Source organism: Aspergillus thermomutatus, assembly GCF_002237265.1.
Source record: "Aspergillus thermomutatus strain HMR AF 39 chromosome Unknown NODE_155, whole genome shotgun sequence".
NCBI classification, from domain to species: Eukaryota; Fungi; Ascomycota; class Eurotiomycetes; order Eurotiales; family Aspergillaceae; genus Aspergillus; species Aspergillus thermomutatus.
Genome location: NW_020798204.1, coordinates 19,489 through 38,278, shown reverse-complemented (window position 1 = coordinate 38,278; position 18,790 = coordinate 19,489). Strand labels below are relative to the sequence as shown.

Genomic DNA, 18,790 nt, shown 5'->3' with positions numbered 1-18,790 from the left:
AAGGTTGCTGCGTGATACCACTCCTAGACCTTTAGTGGTGCATGTTTTAAAATTCAAATCTGATGAGTCCTATTGATGGCTTTTATACATGACTGGCGCAAGTTCCACCATGAGGAGACATATTATACATGTCTGCAGTCATTAATCTGAGATTTAAAAATAAGGTACGCTGTGCATTTAACAAGTGTTAGGCATCAAATACATTATACACCTTCCATTACCAATACTATTAATGTAGTAATGCCAACTGATCCCCCTTCGCAAATCTCACTCATCTACGGCAGTTCCTTTATTCCCAAGCCATCAACCTCATCAATCTCTTTCGTCGTCTCCAATCTCCCCTCCTGGGGAGTATGCCACTCAGCTCCACACCCCTTGGGCACTCAAGCTCAGCGTTCGCTTCCGATATATCCGACCTATAGGTCTGCCGTTGGCCACTCTCCTCCCGCATCACGTTTGCTATAGACGGCACACTAGACAAACTGGACACATGGCGATGATGCGGCGGCCTCGTCGGACTCGGCTGACCCTCTGTACTGGGTGTACTAACCGTGACGGGGGATATATAGTCAGTCGCCGAGACGTCGGAGGTCGAAACCGGACTGGGGAGGGGATTGTTGTTGTACGGTGTGGGAAGTTCCACGGGGGGTGCGGTGCTATGATCTTTGCAATGATTAGCAGAGTGAAAGAAAATGGTTGAAGGACGCACCTAGCATCTCGTAAACGGGCTCGCCACCGGCCTCCACGCTCCGCGGTGACACCGCTGTTGTTGGCGTGATGTTTGAATCATCCGCGAATGCACTGTACCCCGTTGATGCAGTCGTGTCGCCTGATTTTGGTACGCCGGCCGTCGACCCGCCGGTGTGCATCCACCGCAGGATCCAGGATCGAGCTGATTCCTGGCTTGTGGATTGTGATTCACGGGACTTGCGACGGCGACGGAGACACCAGAATATACACGCCGCTGCAATGAGAAGGAGCCCTAGGATGACGCCAATGATGGCGCCGGCCCAGCTGGGGAAGCTGGAGCCTTTGTCTGGCACAGGGGTCATGGTGGGTGAGCTGCTGGTTGTGCTGTTGTAGGGGTACCAGGTGCTAATGGTCTTGGTGTACTTGGTTTTGAACACATCTGCCAGAGAGGAATTGGTCCAGGAAGTGGGCGATGTTTTTGTGGCACCGCCTCTGGAACTGCAGCTCGTTAGCAAGTCAGTATATAAGAGGCTGAGATACGTACTCTCCCCCAATGACGGCAGTGATCAAGTCCGGGACTTTGTACTCGCTCCAGACTTTTGAATCATAGGTGTTTTGGAACCTGCCGGTATTCAGGTTGAACACTTGGATCACCCCACCGTCAAGGCAATGCGTAGGGTCAAGGTGCACTCCTCCGAGAACAAGCATTTGGTCCGGATATGGTTTGACACAGCGGTGACCACTCCTGCCATGGGTGCTGTTTCCACTGTAAAGCTTGATCCAACTGAAGGAGGGCAAGGATAAGACATAGACATCGTCGGACGGTGTGTTCTCTGTGCTCAGCCCATCGTAGCCGCCGTAGATATAGATATTGTGGGAGGAACCATCTGATGCGCTCGCATAGACCGAGCAGAACTGCGTCAGTTGAGGGGGAACGTCCCCGGTGGTGTTTTGCAGATACCTGCTCTCAGTGAGCATTTGAGTGTTTACCGGCCCGAGAACTCACCATTTATCACCGCTGACATCGTAGACAGACACTGTCTCCATGAGCCCCGGACTTACAATCTTACTCTCATTCTGCTGGGCACTCGTCAATCCCTCCGACGAAAATATCGTGGCTGAATTAATCACTCCCCCAATCGCCACCAAGAGCCCGGACTCAGCGACAGGAATCCAAACCAGCTCGGCATTAGCACGCGCAGGGACGTATGCCGGCAACGACAGATTAGACCACTTGTTCTCGCGCATAGTAGACGTGTCCACCTTGATCATGCGGTCGGAGGTAACATTGGCCGATTCATCGTCAACATAGATAGGCCCCCAGTCCTTCCCGCGCATGCCGCTGAAATAGAACCCAAGGTTCTCGCTCGGTGCGGATACTCCGGCGCCGTTCGTCACGTATCTGGTCACGCCGCTGTCCAGATTGTCGACGATGAAGCCTGGTTTCCAGGATTCTCGGTTTGGGCCATACTGGTATCGTTCGTAGCCGAGAACGGTGTTGCCGGCTGGGGGATCTTGACTGTCTGTGAGACGGAGGAGGCCACTATACACAGTCAGAGGGGAATAAATGAAGTGGGGGTCCAAGTACCCGTAAAGATAGAACTCATTATCGTTGGCGAACATGACTCCATCGCGGTAGGTTGGGGCGATATTGTTTGCGATTCCTCCTGCTTTGGATATGTTGCCGAACAAGGCCGTCAGGTTTGAGGTTGTAGTATCGAAGGATGTGGCGAGATTGAGGTAGTAGAGCAGTCCGTCATCGTTCCCTACACATGGTTAGCCATGATTATCCATGAGTCCGATGCTACCTGCCATCGTTTGCCAAATTAGATGTGCCATCAGCCAAGTCTCTATCCAGGGTTATCAGCATGAGTCGATACAATGGAAAGGAGGACATACCGCTTCCACCATAATGATCCTCCATCAAGGTAGACAGTATCGCGAATCGTATTAACTAAGGCAAATGAGCGTTGAATCACTGGGAATCTTGGATGGCGTGTACCTCGAACTTGATCCCAGTTACATATCGACACATTAACACTCCATCCTTGCGCTGACGAACAGCCAACCAAAAGGGCACATGTGCCAGCTAACTTGCGCCAATCGAATCGCATTCTATCAGTTGGAAATGGTTACGACAGAATCAGAACGAACAGCTCAATAATGTTCCTGCTGTGGTTTGTTTTTCATAAATTGCATTTCCCTACGGAGCTGAACAACAATACATCGAATAAAGAAAGGCTCAAGCCAACACTGACAGCAGTCGCAAATGGTAAAGATAGCTGTTGGTTGAATACGCATACTCGGAAAGGCAAACAAAGAAAGCCTAAGCCACGAGGGCAACCAGACATCGGAGAAGATAGTCAGACGAAAGAGTGGACGGCCAGACCATCAGCAGCCACGCTAGCATTGCTACCATGAGGCTCTGAAAATGGATTGCTGTTGGTGGAGGGAAAGAAGAAACGCATGAATCGGTTGTGTATGATACGAGTCGTGCAGGAGCTGATGATGGCTTGTGTCTTTGATGGAGACAGCATCGCTTCGGGTAGAGATACTTGCTACGAGGACGAAATTCCCAAGGAAGCCATCAAAGTCAAAGCAAGGGTTGTGCAACCAACTAATCCGTATTCGTCACTTCTGTTTCCATTTCGGCTGGTCCTGATTTTCTTTGTCCTTACAGCGCCGCGGGACGAGGTTTCGTACTCAAGGTCGAACAAAGAAAGAAGGAACATCGAACATCTTCATCGAGCCATATCCCGTCCGGGATCTTGTTATGGTATCTCATATACCAGAAAGAGGTAAAGGCAAGGAGCAGGTGGGTTAGACGAGGGTCATCATGAATCGCCCTACTCAGCATAATTATTCATGAGAAATGAAAGAAAGCAGGGGTTCTATGTTGATCTGCTCTTTTTCTATAGGACACTTTGCTGATCATGCCACCATAATTGCTTATTACCAGCTCGAGGACTAGACTGTCGAGTCATGCAGCCACAATCATCACTCTCCCTGCTATTGTACCCTGTACCCAATCTGACATTCATCTATTGACAAGTATCATGCCCATAGTCGTGCAATTCTTTCGCAAAGAGGCCCAAGCGTCAACTTGTCTAGCCTCAGCCTGATCTAGTCACCAGTAACAGCATGTAGTAGTCTTGTCGCTATGCATACTGAGCAGTGAGCACGTAGGCGAGTGATTGTTATTGGCTCGGAAAATGTTTATATTATGCCCGGGTATCTACTGCCATGTGGACTGGAGCTCTCTTTGTTCTTCTGGTGATAGACCCACGAACACAGGGTGACCTCGACCAGGAACTGAGTTTGTTTCTTTGTCTGTTGCTTCAGCCACCATCACCTCCTATTCCGGTGAACAACAACAATAGAGCCGACATTGATTGCAAAAAAACATTCCCAGTTCATGCCGACCGGTTCGGCATGATCCTTTCTAAAAGCTATCCTCAATTTTCACGCTCTAATTGCCTTCTAGAAGAACTCTGCTACCGCATCGTGACGGACTAGGGGCAGTGAACACCATGAAGCTTTTGTGCGCGACTCTGTTGGCACTGGCAGCGTCCTCATCGCTGTCAAATGCGCTTGATTTGAGGGATCTGTTAGCATTGAGTGCTGGTTCAGCGAACATGGAGACTGTGTCAGAGACAATTCATGATACCGAGGTCAGTTGCAATTCTATCATTCGATATGACTTCTAAGTTACAGCAGATGATGACCAGCCTACCAACGAGTTCCCCAGCATACTCGACAATTCTTGAACCTTCAAAACCAATCGAACCCTCAGCTACTCCATCGACGACCCCTACGACTCCAGGATCATCACCAGTCGTAGTCACAGAGACAAGTTCTTCGACCATCCCAACATGCCCGGAATGTACTTCAACGGAGACGCCAAATCTTCCAGAGTCTCCCACTATAACTGCAAGGTCGGCTGGTATAGTCACGGTGACTCGGACATCAACAATCACAACCTGTCCAACATGCACACATAGCAGCACGTCAACCGTCCCAACTACATCCTCAACTACCACTCCTACTACCACATCAACTACTTCAACCACTACTCCTACCAGTACGCCGACAACAACGCCTCCTGAAACCACCCCAACAATATCCACAACAACCAGTAATCCTGTCACCACGCCGACAACAGCACCAGGGTCTACTGTCACTGTGACTGTGACAACCACTGCTCCAGGGCCCACGGAGACTGACACAGTTGTCACAACTGTCAGCTTGCCAGGCACTACAGGAACAGACACCATCACTAGCACGGTCACCATTCCAGGAACTACAGAGCCCGATACTGTCACTACAACGATCAGCCTACCAGGTACCACAATTACAGCCACTGAAGGTTCAACCTCGACCATTACTGTCACGGCCACCACAACACAGCCAGGGACTACGTATACTGCGACTCCAGGCAATGGACTAACCAGCACCACCACAGTAACGATTCCTGCTGAAGGTGGAACAACTGTGACCTCGACTCTGACAGTGACCAGCGGGGGCACCGGCACAGTCACTGAGACCTTGACTGTGACCCAGGATAATACTAAGACAGTGACTTTGCCCACGACGACAGTGACTGACACAGCCACCGTCACAGAAACCGCAACTACATCGGTAACAGTCCCAGGGTCTACTATAACCATCCCTGGTTCAACAGTAACGGACACAACTACATTGACTGAGAGGACCACCCAAACAGTCACTATTTCTGGGGTCACAGTAACAGATACTGCGATAGTAACTCAAACCTCAATGGCAACAGTCACTAATCCTGGATCAACAGTCACTGACACAACGACATTGACTGAGGTCTCAACCTCGACAGTCACCAACCCAGGGGCGACAGTGACGGACACAACTACTATGACAGAGGGTACTACCCAAATCATTAGCCAGATTTTAACGACGACGGCCACGGAGACCGTCGTCTTGCCTGGGACAACCGTCATAGATTCGAAGACCATTACCCTACCTGGAACAACACTAATCAACTCAGAAACTGTGACTGCTCCCGGCACAACAGTCATAGAATCCAAGACTATCACGATCCCTGGCTCAACAGTGACGAATATCAGAACAATCACTGAATCAGGGACAACAATGACAGTCTCTGAGGTAGTCACTCTTCCTGGTTCTACAGTCACTACCGTAGAGACATTTTTGACTACTCTCCCTGGATCAACGATTCTTACGACTATCACTGAGCCAGGACAGACAATTACCATGTCCGGATCTGTCACCACATTGCCAGGATCAACTATTATTCAAACCACTACTCTTCCTGGCGTCACCGTGACAGACAAACAGACTGTTCCAACAACAATGCCTGGAGCAACCATTGTCACCACCATCACTAAGCCAGCAAGTACTATGACAGCATCAGGAACCATTACTACATTGCCAGGGTCGACTATCATACAGACCACCACCCTCCCTGGATCGCAATCAGTTGAGACTGTGTCGGTGACCGTCATCCATAGTACTACTATTTTCGATACAGTAACTTTGCCTGGTTAGTCTTTCTTCCAAGGCCTCGTTATACCTACCGGATCACTGACAAACTAGGCTCTGATACAACTATAACTATCACAGGTCCACCTGCGACCACGACTCAAAACGGCAACACTGTGACAGCTCCTGGAACCACCACGACACTATCCATCTGTCCCACCCTCAGCATCAACCCCACTTACACTCCGGCCGCTCCCCTCCCGAGGAACTACACCTGGGGTTGTCCACCGGGTTACCTGTGCAAGCCCAAACACACAGGCGCCGACGCAGGCTGCAACATCGAAGCTGGTCTGCCAGCGGAGTCATATGTCTGCAGTCCGGACGAGTGTATTAAGAGCCCACCCTTCATCCACGATCAGTACTGGGACACGCCGGTAGAGTCCGATGATATCCGCTCAACCTACAACGTCTCAAAGGACTACTTCAACCTCGACCCTGAGATCTTCGGTCTGAACTACTCCATCTTCCGGATCCCGGATCTCAAACCAGGCGATGAACACTACTACATCCGGTCTTCTCGCCGATCATGGAGCAAACTACTTTCCCGGCAGTCGATTGGAGTCTCCAACGTGCCTGGCGCTTGCTATGACGAATGTAACGACGCAGCATTGGAGGTTCAATCGACCGGCAAGACACCCCTGATCTGCAACGCCGGATCGGCTTTCAACATCTCCCTGGGCAACTGCGAGAAGTGCTGCAGCGGCCACAAGACAGCCAACTCGGCCAGTTTCGAGCAAAAGGTCCTGCCGAACTTCCAGCAGTTTTTGAACTATTGTGAGGGTCTAGGGTCGTCGTCGGCTACGACTGCTGCTGCGGACAGAGTCAGTTCGGCAACTAGCGGTAGTCAAGTATCTACGACAGCAGGAACGACATCCACGCAGAAAGGCGATAGTACATCTCAGACTGATCCATCAACAGCACCGACTGCCACTGATACTACAAGCATGGCCAGCAAGGGTAACGATAAATCAAGTATAGCGGCAACTGCGACAGCACCATCCTCGCCGTCTCAACAGACAACTGCACTAGACTCGACCACAGAATCTAAACCCATTAGCGCGAGTGAGACCACTACGACTGTCTCCAATTCTTCATCCAGGTCAGCGACGGGTACTGCTTCGAGAATGACCGCACAAAGCTCTTCCACTAGCGACGGCGCTGGTGGAAGCATAACTAGTTCAACATCTCACGGAACGACTAGTACACACTCTGGAGCAAGTCCATCTGCAACTCCGTCACTCTTTACTGGCGCGGCGAGTCGCCAGACAGTGCTATCTCACTGGAGTATCTTCGTTCTTGTGTTTGGACTCGTGGGTCTCCATGTTTGAGGTTCTCATTAAAAAATGAACTATTTGATGTTGTTTCTTCCGAGATTGTTGATATTTCAGATATATAGATAGAGTATTTGCGCGTCAAGGATGGCAATAATATAATGGCCTTTTGTTTTCCCATAGTGTTTTGCTGGAATATATTACGGCGGCACATAGGTGACATGCTTCTTGCGCATGTATTGAAGTGTCTGGGAGAGCACCATCTGCCTTGCTCAGACACCTCTGCTATACACATAATAATCTAAATTGCCAGGCAAGATGATGATGTTTCATGGACTAGAAGGCCCTTTGTGGGAATACTCTGCCTACTGTGTTTAGTCGATTGGAGGAACGGGAGCGATAACCATTTACGGCAATCGCCGCCAAGATTCGTCGGGCGTGTGACCTTTTCTAGGTTGATGTTACTGTTAGATGTTGAATCACGCCGAACCAGTTCTGTCTGGATGTAGTATGTTTCACTCATTCACACCACTTCCTGAATCACCAGCAGAATCCTACTACCCATGACCTCTGTACATCGGCCGCACAGCCCTCTGCGATAGACACAGATGGATGATACTCGTTTGAGAGATCTCAAGGATTTGATCTGGTAGCATAAGCGGCTCGAGTTTCGACATGCTGTCCGGCCACAGAGCACTCCAGGCGAGAGACAAGAGACTAATACACATACATGAGTCCTCATTATTCAGATCCGCGGCGTGAGAGAATCCATTATCCTCCGTCTGAGCCTGTGGAGCTGGAGTGATGTCCTTTAGTTCCAGGGCCTTACCCTCCAGATGCTTCCTGCTGAGCATCGACTCGTCAACAATGTGAGCGGACTTGCCCAGTTCATGCCTTCTCGTTGCATGTTTCGTGTCCAGATACACCAGATATAGGCTCATCATTCTGTCCAGTCAGCAGCAGCTCCTGCCGAATAAACAGCAACGTACATGGCAAACCCTCCTACAATGACAAACGTTATTAGATTCAAGATCAATCCGTCTCGACAGAGGGGCCCTTGCGACATAGAATACAGTTGAGGACCGCTGACCTATGCACGCTAGCACCCTCTGCAGACCAAGCAGGATACGTGGACGTTTCCCGCGCACACCCCAACGGAAACCACGGTGTCGGCCTGCATTTCCTCTTCGTATCGCCCGCGGTGTTCTCGCCTCACAGGCATATATCAACGGCGTGATGGCCACCAGCCACGATGCCTACCTTCTCAGCTCTGTAATCTTGGTAGTAGGAAGAGACGAAACCAGGTAGTATCTGAACAACAGCACCCCGTTCTGTTCCCTCGGGACGGCAATCATGAGCAAGGTCCCGACGGCCGCGATAAGCGCAAATACCAAGATGACCAGACCCTTGCGCTGGATCTGGTGGCTAGCCATCCCCCACCGATGATGGAAATGATCTGAATCACGCTCAAGGGGGTGTTGAACGGACATACGGATAATGGCTCAAACGCGCCGAGAGTAAATCGCAACCCCACCGGACTGGGAAAATCGGTGCAAGCCGCCATGATAGTGAGCGAGCTTCCCCAGAGAAACACTGCCGACCCCATCAGCGACCAGCAGCAACGTGGCAATAGGCTGCATGACCAGCTGCGACAGATACAGAATCAACCCCAGCCAGAAGGACTGCTTGCTGTGAGGTTTGCATCTTCCACGATGCCGAAGCAGTGCCAAGGGCCATATACCTCTCTATACTTCTCGGCAATTTTGATTTACCCCAGACCCCGGATTCCCCGCGGTTCATGTATACTGATTGACGGAAAATTTACCCAGGCCGAACGCTGTCCGTCCCCTCTTTATGTGATGCGGGGTGTTGATCTCGGGCTATCTCATCCCGAGGCTATAAACATCATTTCCTCCCCTCTTTCTTTGACCACTCCATCACACGAATTGAATCAACGCAGAGACAAACGAGTCATGAAGAAATATGCTCTCATCGGCACCGGCGGCCGCGCCATGTTTTTCTACACGGCCATCGTGCGCGACTTTGCCACTACCGCGCAACTGGTCGCCTTTTGCGATACCAACACGACCCGGATGGCATACGCCAATAGTCGACTGGAGGCACTCGGCCACGCGCCGGTTCCCACCTACCACGCCAGCGCCTTCGACCAGATGATCGCAGAAACCAAGCCGGACGAGATCATCGTAACGACAATCGACCGCACGCACCACCAATACATCATCCGCGCGCTAGAGCTGGGCTGCAACGTCATCACGGAGAAGCCCATGACGATCGACGCGCCCCGCTGCCTGTCCATCATCGACGCCGTCGAGCGCACGCAGCGCCAGGTCCGAGTGACATTCAACTACCGGTACGCGCCGCACAACAGCAAGATCGCAGAGCTGCTGGCCTGCGACGCGATCGGCCAGGTCCACTCCGTGCACTTTGAGTGGATGCTCAACACGTCGCATGGCGCCGACTATTTCCGGCGGTGGCATCGCGACAAGCGCAACAGCGGCGGGCTACTGGTGCACAAATCGACGCATCACTTCGACCTGGTGAATTTCTGGCTGCGGACGAGGCCGGAGTGTGTCGTCGCGATGGGGGATCTGCGCTTCTACGGGAAGGAGAACGCGGAGCGCCGGGGCGAGACGCGGTTCTATGCCCGCGCGAGAGGCAGCGAGGTGGCGCAGACGGACCCGTTTGCGCTCCGTCTGGAAGGCAATGAGCAGCTGAAGGCGCTGTATGCAGATGCCGAGCACGAGGATGGGTATTATCGGGACCAGAGCGTGTTTGGGGATGGGATCAGTATCGAGGATACGATGGGGGTGATGGTGCGGTATGAGTGTGGCGCGGTGCTGACGTATAGCTTGACGGCGTATGCACCCTGGGAAGGGTTCCGGGTGATGTTCAACGGGAGCAAGGGACGGCTGGAGGTGGAAGTCGTGGAGCAGTCGTATGTCAATTCGGGTGGGGACCAGGCGATGGAGGGGGCGTTGGAGAGTATGACGATTCTCCTGCGGCCTATGTTTGGCAAACCTGTTGAGATTCAAGTCCCGACGGGTCAAGGGGGCCATGGTGGGGGAGACCCTCAGCTGCTGAAGGACTTGTTTGGTGGTGAGGCTATAGAGGATCCGTTGAAACGGGCTGCGACGCATCTCGATGGTGCATGGTCGATTGCCACGGGCATTGCAGCGAATGAGTCGATGCGCCGGGGCCAGGTTGTCCGGGTCAATGAGGTGATGAAGCTGCCAGTCGTCTAGAGGAGATTACTTTGTTATAGCTTATATTATTCTTTGGATCGAATGGGTTGCTCGCTATACTCTCCATCGCCCATACTTTACGTAGCTCTGCAACTGACAACGCATCGAGACAAAGATACCATCAGAGGACGAGCCTCAGGGTTAATCCGTGCGCTTAGCTGCGGACCAACAAGGGATGATCACGTCTTGATTGGAATATTCCCAACCTGCCTGAGGGATGATTGATCACACTCTCCCCACATTCCTGGCTGACGAAAGTGCAGCAAGGGAGGCGATGCACTGAATATTCTCCGACTGCTCTGCTTTTGGCCTGTTAGACTGTTGTGCTCGAATATCCAGAAAAGCTGCGACGCGTACCGGGTTTGTTGCAACGAGTGTTGCAGGAAGAGGAGTGAAATCTCGATCACCTGTAGGGCTGACGACCTCACATTATACCAGATGGTGTAGCTCCTGTACAAGTCCCAAATATAGCAAAGGTTATCTCAGGAATCCAGAGAACAAGCCTTTATTGGCAGGGACGCCAATCAAGGGAGAACTCAGGAAGAGCTCACCTGCTATGACGAAGATCTCCCCGAAGGAAAGATGGAATAAATGTCGGCTCCTCATGGCCTTCTCTTCTTCATCCATCTCTTAGACTGACACCATGTCTCAGATCCTGGAATCCAAAGACCTCCCCATTGCGCCCTCGCCCATCGATGAGGGTCTTTTTCAGCAGCAGCTAGACCTGCAAGGCCTCAAGCTCACCCCGGATGGATTCGTGCATTGGAAACCGGGCAACAAGCGACACCCCCGCAACTGGTCGAAGCTGCGAAAGGCCCACGATGTATCAGTCATATTGTTGCTGGAGATGTTCACGTACGCTGCTCTTCTTATACCTTGGGCGAAACTGACAATTCTTAGGACGTTGGTCAGTGCAGCAGGAGTATGTCACTCAACTGATGGTACGAGCTTCGCTGACCTGATAGTCTGCCGCGGCCAATGCCTCTCACAAGGAATTCAACATTAGCAAGACCCTGTCGATTTTCCTCTTCGTGCCAATGTATGTGACCCGTCCCTCACTCAGACTTAGCTGATAGTGTAGGTACCTCATCGGGCAAGGAATTGGCAGCATCGTCTTTCCTCCGTACTCCGAAGCCTTTGGACGCAAGAAACTATACATTGTCAGCACGGCGATGTACAGCGTCTCCTGCATCATAATCGCTATTGTACCATCCATCACTGGAGTGGTCGTTGGACGTCTGCTCAGCGGGTTCTTGTCGGCGATTCCCACCAACGTAGTGGCTGGAAGCATCGAAGATATGTTCAACGCAAAGGACCGGATATGGTTCTTGTCGCTGTGGATGATGCTGGCTCCGTGGGGTCTGGCATTGGGACCAATCTACAGCACATACATCATCTACGCATTAAATTGGTATGTTCACAGCGATGACTTAAGAGCATCACTGACCGCGTCCAGGAGATGGGTGTTCTACGTAGCAGCCATCGTCACCGGCTTCATCGCGTGTCTCCTGCTAGGCATCCGTGAATCTCGACCTCCCCTGCTCCTCGACCAAGAAGTCCGCCATCTGTGCCAGGCCCTCGGCAAGGAGAACCAGATCGTGCTGCAAAGCCTCAACCCAGACCGCATCCCTGACCTGCGCACTTTCTTCACCATGGCCCTCTTCCGTCCAATCTACCTCTTCTTCACCGAGCCCATTATCTTCCTGGTCTCCGTCATCAGCGCCATCCCCTTCACCCTCATCTACATGTTCACCGAGGCCCTCCCCCCAATCTACCAATCCTTCGGCATGAGTCCCACCCACTCGTGTCTCCCCTTCCTCGGCCTGGGACTCGGCTGCATGCTCGGCATGCTCACCCGCATCCACGACTACAAACTCATCATCTCCCACCACCGCCAACGCCTCCCCCTCCGGCCCGAAGACAAGCTCCTCGGTTTCATGATCGGCGCCCCCGTCTTCGCCATCGGCCTGTGGTTCTTCGCCTGGACGATTCCCCCAGCAATCACAACCGTCCACTGGATGATCCCCACCCTCGCCCTCGTGGCCATCGGCTACGCAGCCAACGAGTTCGGCTCCGTCCTGACCGGCTACCTGGCAGATAGTTACCTCAGCTACGCGGCCAGCGGGTTCGCCGCGCAGACGATCCTGCGGACCAGCCTGAGCGCTGCATTCCCGCTGTTTGCACCGGCTATGTTTGGCTCTCTTGGGGCGAACACCGCGGCCAGTGTGCTGGCGGCTGTTGCCACGGTGTTTTGTCTTGTGCCGCCGTTGTTTGCGCGGTTTGGGGAGCGGATTCGCGCCAAGAGTCGGTTTGCGAGGTATAGTTTGGATGTGTATAATCGGATTACGGTTGATGAGGAGGGGTTTTAGTCTCTTGTCTATACCGAGTAAGATGATGTGTTATAGTGAAATATGCAGGGTCTTTGAATAAATCAGATACATCATACAGACTATGTGCATGAGTGGATATGTTCAGGTTCCGAGTTTCCGAGTTCCGACAAAGAGTACAATTCCGAGCATCGCAGAGCTTATCAGACCTTGAATCTAGTACACGCTTTGAACTTGGGGAGGTATTGGAACATCGTGTTAAATAGGCTTTGCTCCGTTAGTCTTACTACTTCATGTTTGTGCTCAAGGTCTTGCCTAGTATTGACGAGTTGCCACAATGAGCCATACCTGTACCACCATCGCCCATCAACTAGACAAGTAAGGATCAATCGTCACAACACAGAATGCAACTGACTGGCAGAATCCAATCCACCTCCGATGGCCGCGATATCCTCATCACAGCTGTCGAGTTCACAGCATATTTCCTGCATCTGGGGAGCAAGCGGAGCAAATCCAGCCTCTCCAGACTTGCGCCGGCCCTACTCAATCTCTCAACCATATTCCAAGAAGCACGGTGCACGCTGCACCACATCCAGCTGGTCTACACGCTCTTAAAAGCGCGCGAGGTTCTTCAGTCTTCGCGCAGGGAAATCATCAATTGGATCCTGGAGGTGCTCTATTTGGGTCTCGAGGGTGGGGCGTTTCTAGCTCAGAAGAGGGTACTGCCTCGGGGGTTTATCGAGCGAACTGGTGGACTTGACCGGTGGTATTCGATGAGCACGCAGGTGTGGATTGTTCAGTTTGTCCTAGGGTTGGCTGGGCGTTGGATCTGGAAGGAGGAGAAGCCTAGTAATGCTGAAGAAGGGAAGGCGGAATGATTGCGCGTCTGCGTTCTGGAACCGATATAGGCTATAAATCTGGCGTAGGGGTATAGGGCCATGTCTTCTAATGCATGGGGCTACTAATGAGAGAATGAAATGGATGTCTGCGCCCCTGTGAAATGGAGATGTAGCCATACATACGCATAGGTGATTTGCATACATACAACTGGCTTCTGTTCCTCAGTCAGGTGCGTTACAGGAGAGGAATTGCATTTTCTGGGCGTATGGCGTATCTAGATTCAATCACACACGCCGTTTTTGACGTATCCAAAAGTTCTATTCAATCAGTGGTAGCGTAGTCCGTCCTGCTTAACTATGCGACCCCCTTCGCCAGGATTCCTTCGGCCCCTGCACCGTCCCAGCCTCCTGGTCCGCCTCGGTGACTGACGATTGACTACCGGTCTGGTTTCTTAATTGCATCCATGTTGAAGAGAACAGTGACTGGGTATCATCTTCCCGCGCCAGTACACCCTCTTCTTTCAATATTCGCCGCCGTTCCTCCCACGCTGGTCGGTGATATTCCATGATGGCAGATCCTGCCAGTGCCATGATCACGGCTACCCATGGCCCCCATTGTCCCACGGCGTACGGCGGTTGGCTGGTAGGTATCTCCGTGCCAACATGCATGAAAACCTCATTCAAGACGGTGACGACCACGCAGACGACTGACAACAGATTAGTGATCAACCCACGGCGGCGGGGCTTTTGACCCCGAGCCAACAACTCCAGGGCCATCGATCGCCTGGATTTTGCCATGCGGCGCTGTTTCGGTGGGAGATCTCTCCTTTCGAGGGTCTTGTCTGCCGAGCGGAGCATTCGCTCCAGCTCTTCCTTTGTATAGTAGGGAGGGGTCACGAGAAAGCGGTAGACAGACACCATGCCTCCCAGAACTATGGAGAGGCACATTTCTACGAATAGTCTGAATGTCTGACTCGATACTATGCCGGCGGGTAGTACAAGGATCTCGCTCGGGTCTCGAAAGGCTTGTCGTGAGTTGAAGCAGGCGTACGTGCAGTTGAATAGCATCAGACCTAGTTGTGCTGGGCTCGTCAGCAGCATAGGTTCCGTCGTGTTTCTCGAATCACTCGGTATAGATTCACATCTCTCTTCGCTGGGATAGTCCCTGAACAACGCGACGACGGCACAGAATGTTCCAACCACCATCAGTAACCCCCAGTATTGGAACACTGGGCGAGCGGGGGATTCGCGCAGTAGTTCGGACCAGTGGAAGAATACTGTCACGACTAAGCTTCCCACGGTGACGATGGCAAAGATCCCAAGGGAATCCAGATCAAGCAGAGAGTTGTGCGATGTGCCAGCCAGGATGGCTGCATGGACAGCGGCCGATCCGGCGTAAGTCATGGCCGCACCCAGCGCACCGGCCACCAACCACGGAGTCTTGCGGCTGATGATGGAGAAGAGAAGGAGGGCATAGTAGAGGACTCGCTGGAGAAGGGCATATTGCCCGCTGATCGGGTAAACGCATTCCATCCGTCCCTCGTCGAGGGTTGCATTGTACAAGAGGAAATTTCGCGCTGATGCTGCGGGGACACTTGTCAGGAGCAATGACACCAAGATAGCTGGGGGAGGCATCTCGTCTAAGTCCTAATATGGCAGCCGACTTTTGTCAATAAACGATAATCGGCAAGCCTTGGATCATATGCTGTTTGGGAGCTGGATGCAAGGCTGACTAGACTCAGCCACACATTGCTTTTCTTTATCTGGGTTTCTACTCGACGCCTCAGCGACTAATCAACCATTTATTGACGAATGACCCCTAAACAGTCTTGCCCTGCAACTGCGAATACAGCCATGGCTGTGCTGCGTCTGTTCTAGGTCAATGCTGAGCCCTGTCCGTCTTTCAACCAATGAGCTTGTTTATGGTCCAGAGGTTCATCGCGGGCGATGAAGATCCTGGAATGAGAGTTTAGCATACAGGGTCAGTCCCCCGAACTAACTTGCCTTGCTCACACCTATAAGCAATTGTATCATATCAGCCAAAAGTCTAGCAAAAGGTGGAAGTCTACATTTCTTAACTATGCTCTCGTATCGACCAGCCGGTCGACGGAACACAATAGGCCATTATCTGTCCTGTGATATTATGAGCCTCGTGGGGTTCCAAGCCTTTCGCCAGCTGCAAGAAGAAAACGAGTATGCTGCGGTTATAGAGCTTCATGATGAGATTGATATTAGGGGTCCTGAAACTAGTTCCGTGAATATCGACCATCCTAGATGCGATACAGGCACCAGCGGGCAGTTGGACAATTCATAGCTCAGTGTGCCATGGAGGAGCAGAGAAGAAGGTTGTATTCCTCACTGTCCCTAATAATAAATAAATGCTGACGACCTAGCATTGGGCCTGACAACCCACTGATCCGCCTGCCGATGTGTATCGTGGTTGCTCAATGCTGCCGATGAGAATGGCCAATCTACTCCACCGGACGACGAGCACTCAAGGAAGAAAGTCGTCTGATGGTCGTTTTAGTGAGGTTAACTTCAACTCAGGACGAAGCTTGTGAGCGAAGACTGAGCAATGACAGTGATATTACTGGAGTTTCCCTCTCTGCCAAGTGAGCTCTGCAGTGCCATTGGGCGAATTGCGCTGGATTCAACTTTGCATTTGCTCCGGGGTGGATGGAACTCGTCGATCAGAATGCAAAGCATACTTTTACTCTTACTCTTGGTTCGTTGAAACTATTGTCCACTGAGACGAAATGAGGACCACTTGGGTAGTTCATCAACACCCCGGTGTATTTGATCAGAGTCGAGCAGCGTGGATTATCTAGTCCACGCAGAGTCGCTGCCCCGGATATCATAATACTGGCCTGTCAATGATGGCTCAAAGTGCTAGACAAGTCATGAACATCTAGAGTCGGTGAATCCCCTTTTGCAAAACGGACGACTTCTGCCCTAACTTAACTGTAAATAAACATCTTAATGGTCAAATGCATAGATGTTTCTAAAACCCATCCCATTTTCTTTGCAGAGAGCGAAGCATCCCGGAGTTTATAACAGTCACTTTATAGAAGTACGATACTATGTGTTTATAAGTAGGAGGCGCGTAAGGAAGTTTTCAACCTCCTTGCGTCGTGATATGATCTTATGTCGAAGTTCCTCACCGACTCTACTCGCTAGGTATCAATAATAATTTGTTCATGGCAGACTGCGAGGCGTGTGGTCCTTCAAAATATAAACTAATCTATCCAAAGAGTGGCAATCGTCTTGAACATCCTGGGCGTCGGTAGTTGACATCGGAGCAGCTCAATCAGCATTCAACCACAATGACAGTGACAGTCCAAGACTTCCACGTTATTATTATCGGAGCCGGTACGTTGCCTCATCTAGTACCCATAAATGAAGCTAAATGTACAACCTAGGTGCAACCGGCCTCCTCCTCGCTCAGGGTCTAAAAAAGGTATTCCCCTCCCGTCTCCCAGGTCCAGTCTGATAGGGTAGTCCGGCATCCCGTATACCATTTACGAACAGCACGATGAGGAGACCTACGAGCAGCGCGCAGGACAATGGACCATGGCTCTGCACTCGTCCCTCCCATACCTCGAATCAACCCTCCCGCCGGCCCTCCATGCCAAGCTGAACACAGCAACGACGAATCCCTGGTCCGAGCCTGACCCTGGCATTGCTGCCGCTATCCCGTTTGTCGATGGCGCCACAGGCGAGGTGGTGGCCAAGATCCCTATGCCGCATCCCAAGCGCGTTGTCCGGGGAAAGCTGCGTGATCTCTTGCGGACGGATGTTGAGATCAGATTCGGGATGAGGTTGACGGATGTCCGGGTTGAGGATGATGGGGTAGTTGCCGTTTTCAACGGGGAGATGGTTAGGGGGAGTGTGCTTGTTGGAGCGGACGGAGGTAGGCTTTCTTCCCTCCGTAATTGGATGCTGACGGGTATCAAGCTCGGTGCGTGGTGCGAGCCAAAGTGGTCGATACCGAGGTTGCGGCGTTGGAAGAGCCAAACATCATGGTTTTGGTTGGTGCCGTTATCCTCTGTAGGATCTCGCTGATCGAGTAGAATGCATTCCCCTCGTTCGCTAGGGAACAGGCGCTCTTCATCCATGAGAGATCCCACCCGATTGTGCAGCTGGCTCCCCATCCGCACCAGCAGACGAGTATCTTCTCGAATGGTACACCCTATCCCCTTGCCAAAGAGCGAGACTGACAAGCCAGTGGCCAACGTGGTGGATCCTGACAAGCCGGAAACGTGGGTTTTCCACTATTGCCTCTCAATCTGGACGCACGAAGACCCTCCAGAAAACACTGGGGAGCGCAGAGCTCTTTTCAGACGCTTCATGGCTCGATACTGCGAGCCGTACAAGTCCGCCGGTGAGTGGTTGAGCGAGGATACACCAATACCGGGAGAAAAGGTACGCCCTCGTCCATTCTTTTCGCAGGAAGCTCATGAGTAGTTCCACTACTGGAAGAACATCACGCGATGGAATAATTACGGCGGAAGAGTTACCCTCGCCGGTGACGCGGCTCATCCCATGGTCTCTTGTATGTCTTTTCCTGCTGGTTGAGGTCAAGCTAACGATGGTAGTCCCGCGCGCAGGGGCTGAACACCGTCCTCGAAGACATAAAGCGCTTCCTTGATGCAATTACAAGGTGGTATACCACGGCGCGGATCTTCACACAGAGATGGATGGCTACGATGAGTCGGCGTATACTCGTGGCAAGCAGGATATAGACTTGTCGTCGGAGCAGATGTACGCGTATCATCACTGGGAGGAGATAATGACTAGTCCGTTGACGACGGGGGGATACGGTGCTTCCAGGCAATAGTTCCAGGTCCATGAATTGAATAGCTTGA

General features: G+C 51.9%; 8 protein-coding genes across 8 annotated transcripts; 5 read left to right on the top strand and 3 right to left on the bottom strand.

Moving 5' to 3' along the window:
• Positions 1 to 275: 275 nt before the first annotated feature.
• Positions 276 to 2,614, bottom strand: CDV56_104617 (uncharacterized protein; the record flags this gene model as incomplete). The annotated part of the gene is made up of 6 exons (XM_026758236.1): positions 276 to 374; positions 551 to 663; positions 710 to 1,188; positions 1,235 to 1,651; positions 1,697 to 2,456; positions 2,590 to 2,614. 6 exons carry the CDS (start codon positions 2,612 to 2,614, stop codon positions 276 to 278), a joined length of 1,893 nt encoding a protein of 630 aa, XP_026612799.1.
• Positions 2,615 to 4,562: 1,948 nt separating this feature from the next.
• CDV56_104142 (uncharacterized protein) lies at positions 4,563 to 7,553 on the top strand (the record flags this gene model as incomplete). Its single annotated transcript, XM_026757761.1, has 4 exons — positions 4,563 to 4,625; positions 4,695 to 4,771; positions 4,827 to 6,226; positions 6,307 to 7,553. 4 exons carry the CDS (start codon positions 4,563 to 4,565, stop codon positions 7,551 to 7,553), a joined length of 2,787 nt encoding a protein of 928 aa, XP_026612798.1.
• A 500-nt stretch (positions 7,554 to 8,053) lies between these two features.
• Positions 8,054 to 8,986, bottom strand: CDV56_104000 (putative MFS transporter; the record flags this gene model as incomplete). Its single annotated transcript, XM_026757619.1, has 2 exons — positions 8,054 to 8,441; positions 8,757 to 8,986. 2 exons carry the CDS (start codon positions 8,984 to 8,986, stop codon positions 8,054 to 8,056), a joined length of 618 nt encoding a protein of 205 aa, XP_026612797.1.
• Positions 8,987 to 9,058: 72 nt separating this feature from the next.
• Positions 9,059 to 10,759, top strand: CDV56_103835 (Gfo/Idh/MocA family protein; the record flags this gene model as incomplete). Its single annotated transcript, XM_026757454.1, has 1 exon — positions 9,059 to 10,759. One exon carries the CDS (start codon positions 9,059 to 9,061, stop codon positions 10,757 to 10,759), a length of 1,701 nt encoding a protein of 566 aa, XP_026612796.1.
• Positions 10,760 to 11,402: 643 nt separating this feature from the next.
• On the top strand, positions 11,403 to 13,128 carry CDV56_103580 (putative MFS multidrug transporter; the record flags this gene model as incomplete). The annotated part of the gene is made up of 5 exons (XM_026757199.1): positions 11,403 to 11,614; positions 11,660 to 11,681; positions 11,725 to 11,798; positions 11,841 to 12,170; positions 12,216 to 13,128. 5 exons carry the CDS (start codon positions 11,403 to 11,405, stop codon positions 13,126 to 13,128), a joined length of 1,551 nt encoding a protein of 516 aa, XP_026612795.1.
• A 362-nt stretch (positions 13,129 to 13,490) lies between these two features.
• On the top strand, positions 13,491 to 13,964 carry CDV56_103483 (uncharacterized protein; the record flags this gene model as incomplete). The annotated part of the gene is made up of 1 exon (XM_026757102.1): positions 13,491 to 13,964. The coding sequence occupies one exon, from the start codon at positions 13,491 to 13,493 to the stop codon at positions 13,962 to 13,964; it is 474 nt and encodes a 157-aa protein (XP_026612794.1).
• Positions 13,965 to 14,276: 312 nt separating this feature from the next.
• CDV56_103324 (uncharacterized protein) lies at positions 14,277 to 15,560 on the bottom strand (the record flags this gene model as incomplete). Its single annotated transcript, XM_026756943.1, has 1 exon — positions 14,277 to 15,560. The coding sequence occupies one exon, from the start codon at positions 15,558 to 15,560 to the stop codon at positions 14,277 to 14,279; it is 1,284 nt and encodes a 427-aa protein (XP_026612793.1).
• Positions 15,561 to 17,248: 1,688 nt separating this feature from the next.
• On the top strand, positions 17,249 to 18,762 carry CDV56_102959 (uncharacterized protein; the record flags this gene model as incomplete). The annotated part of the gene is made up of 7 exons (XM_026756578.1): positions 17,249 to 17,294; positions 17,345 to 17,382; positions 17,454 to 17,835; positions 17,880 to 17,953; positions 17,996 to 18,092; positions 18,151 to 18,347; positions 18,586 to 18,762. 7 exons carry the CDS (start codon positions 17,249 to 17,251, stop codon positions 18,760 to 18,762), a joined length of 1,011 nt encoding a protein of 336 aa, XP_026612792.1.
• Between the last annotated feature and the right edge of the window lie 28 nt (positions 18,763 to 18,790).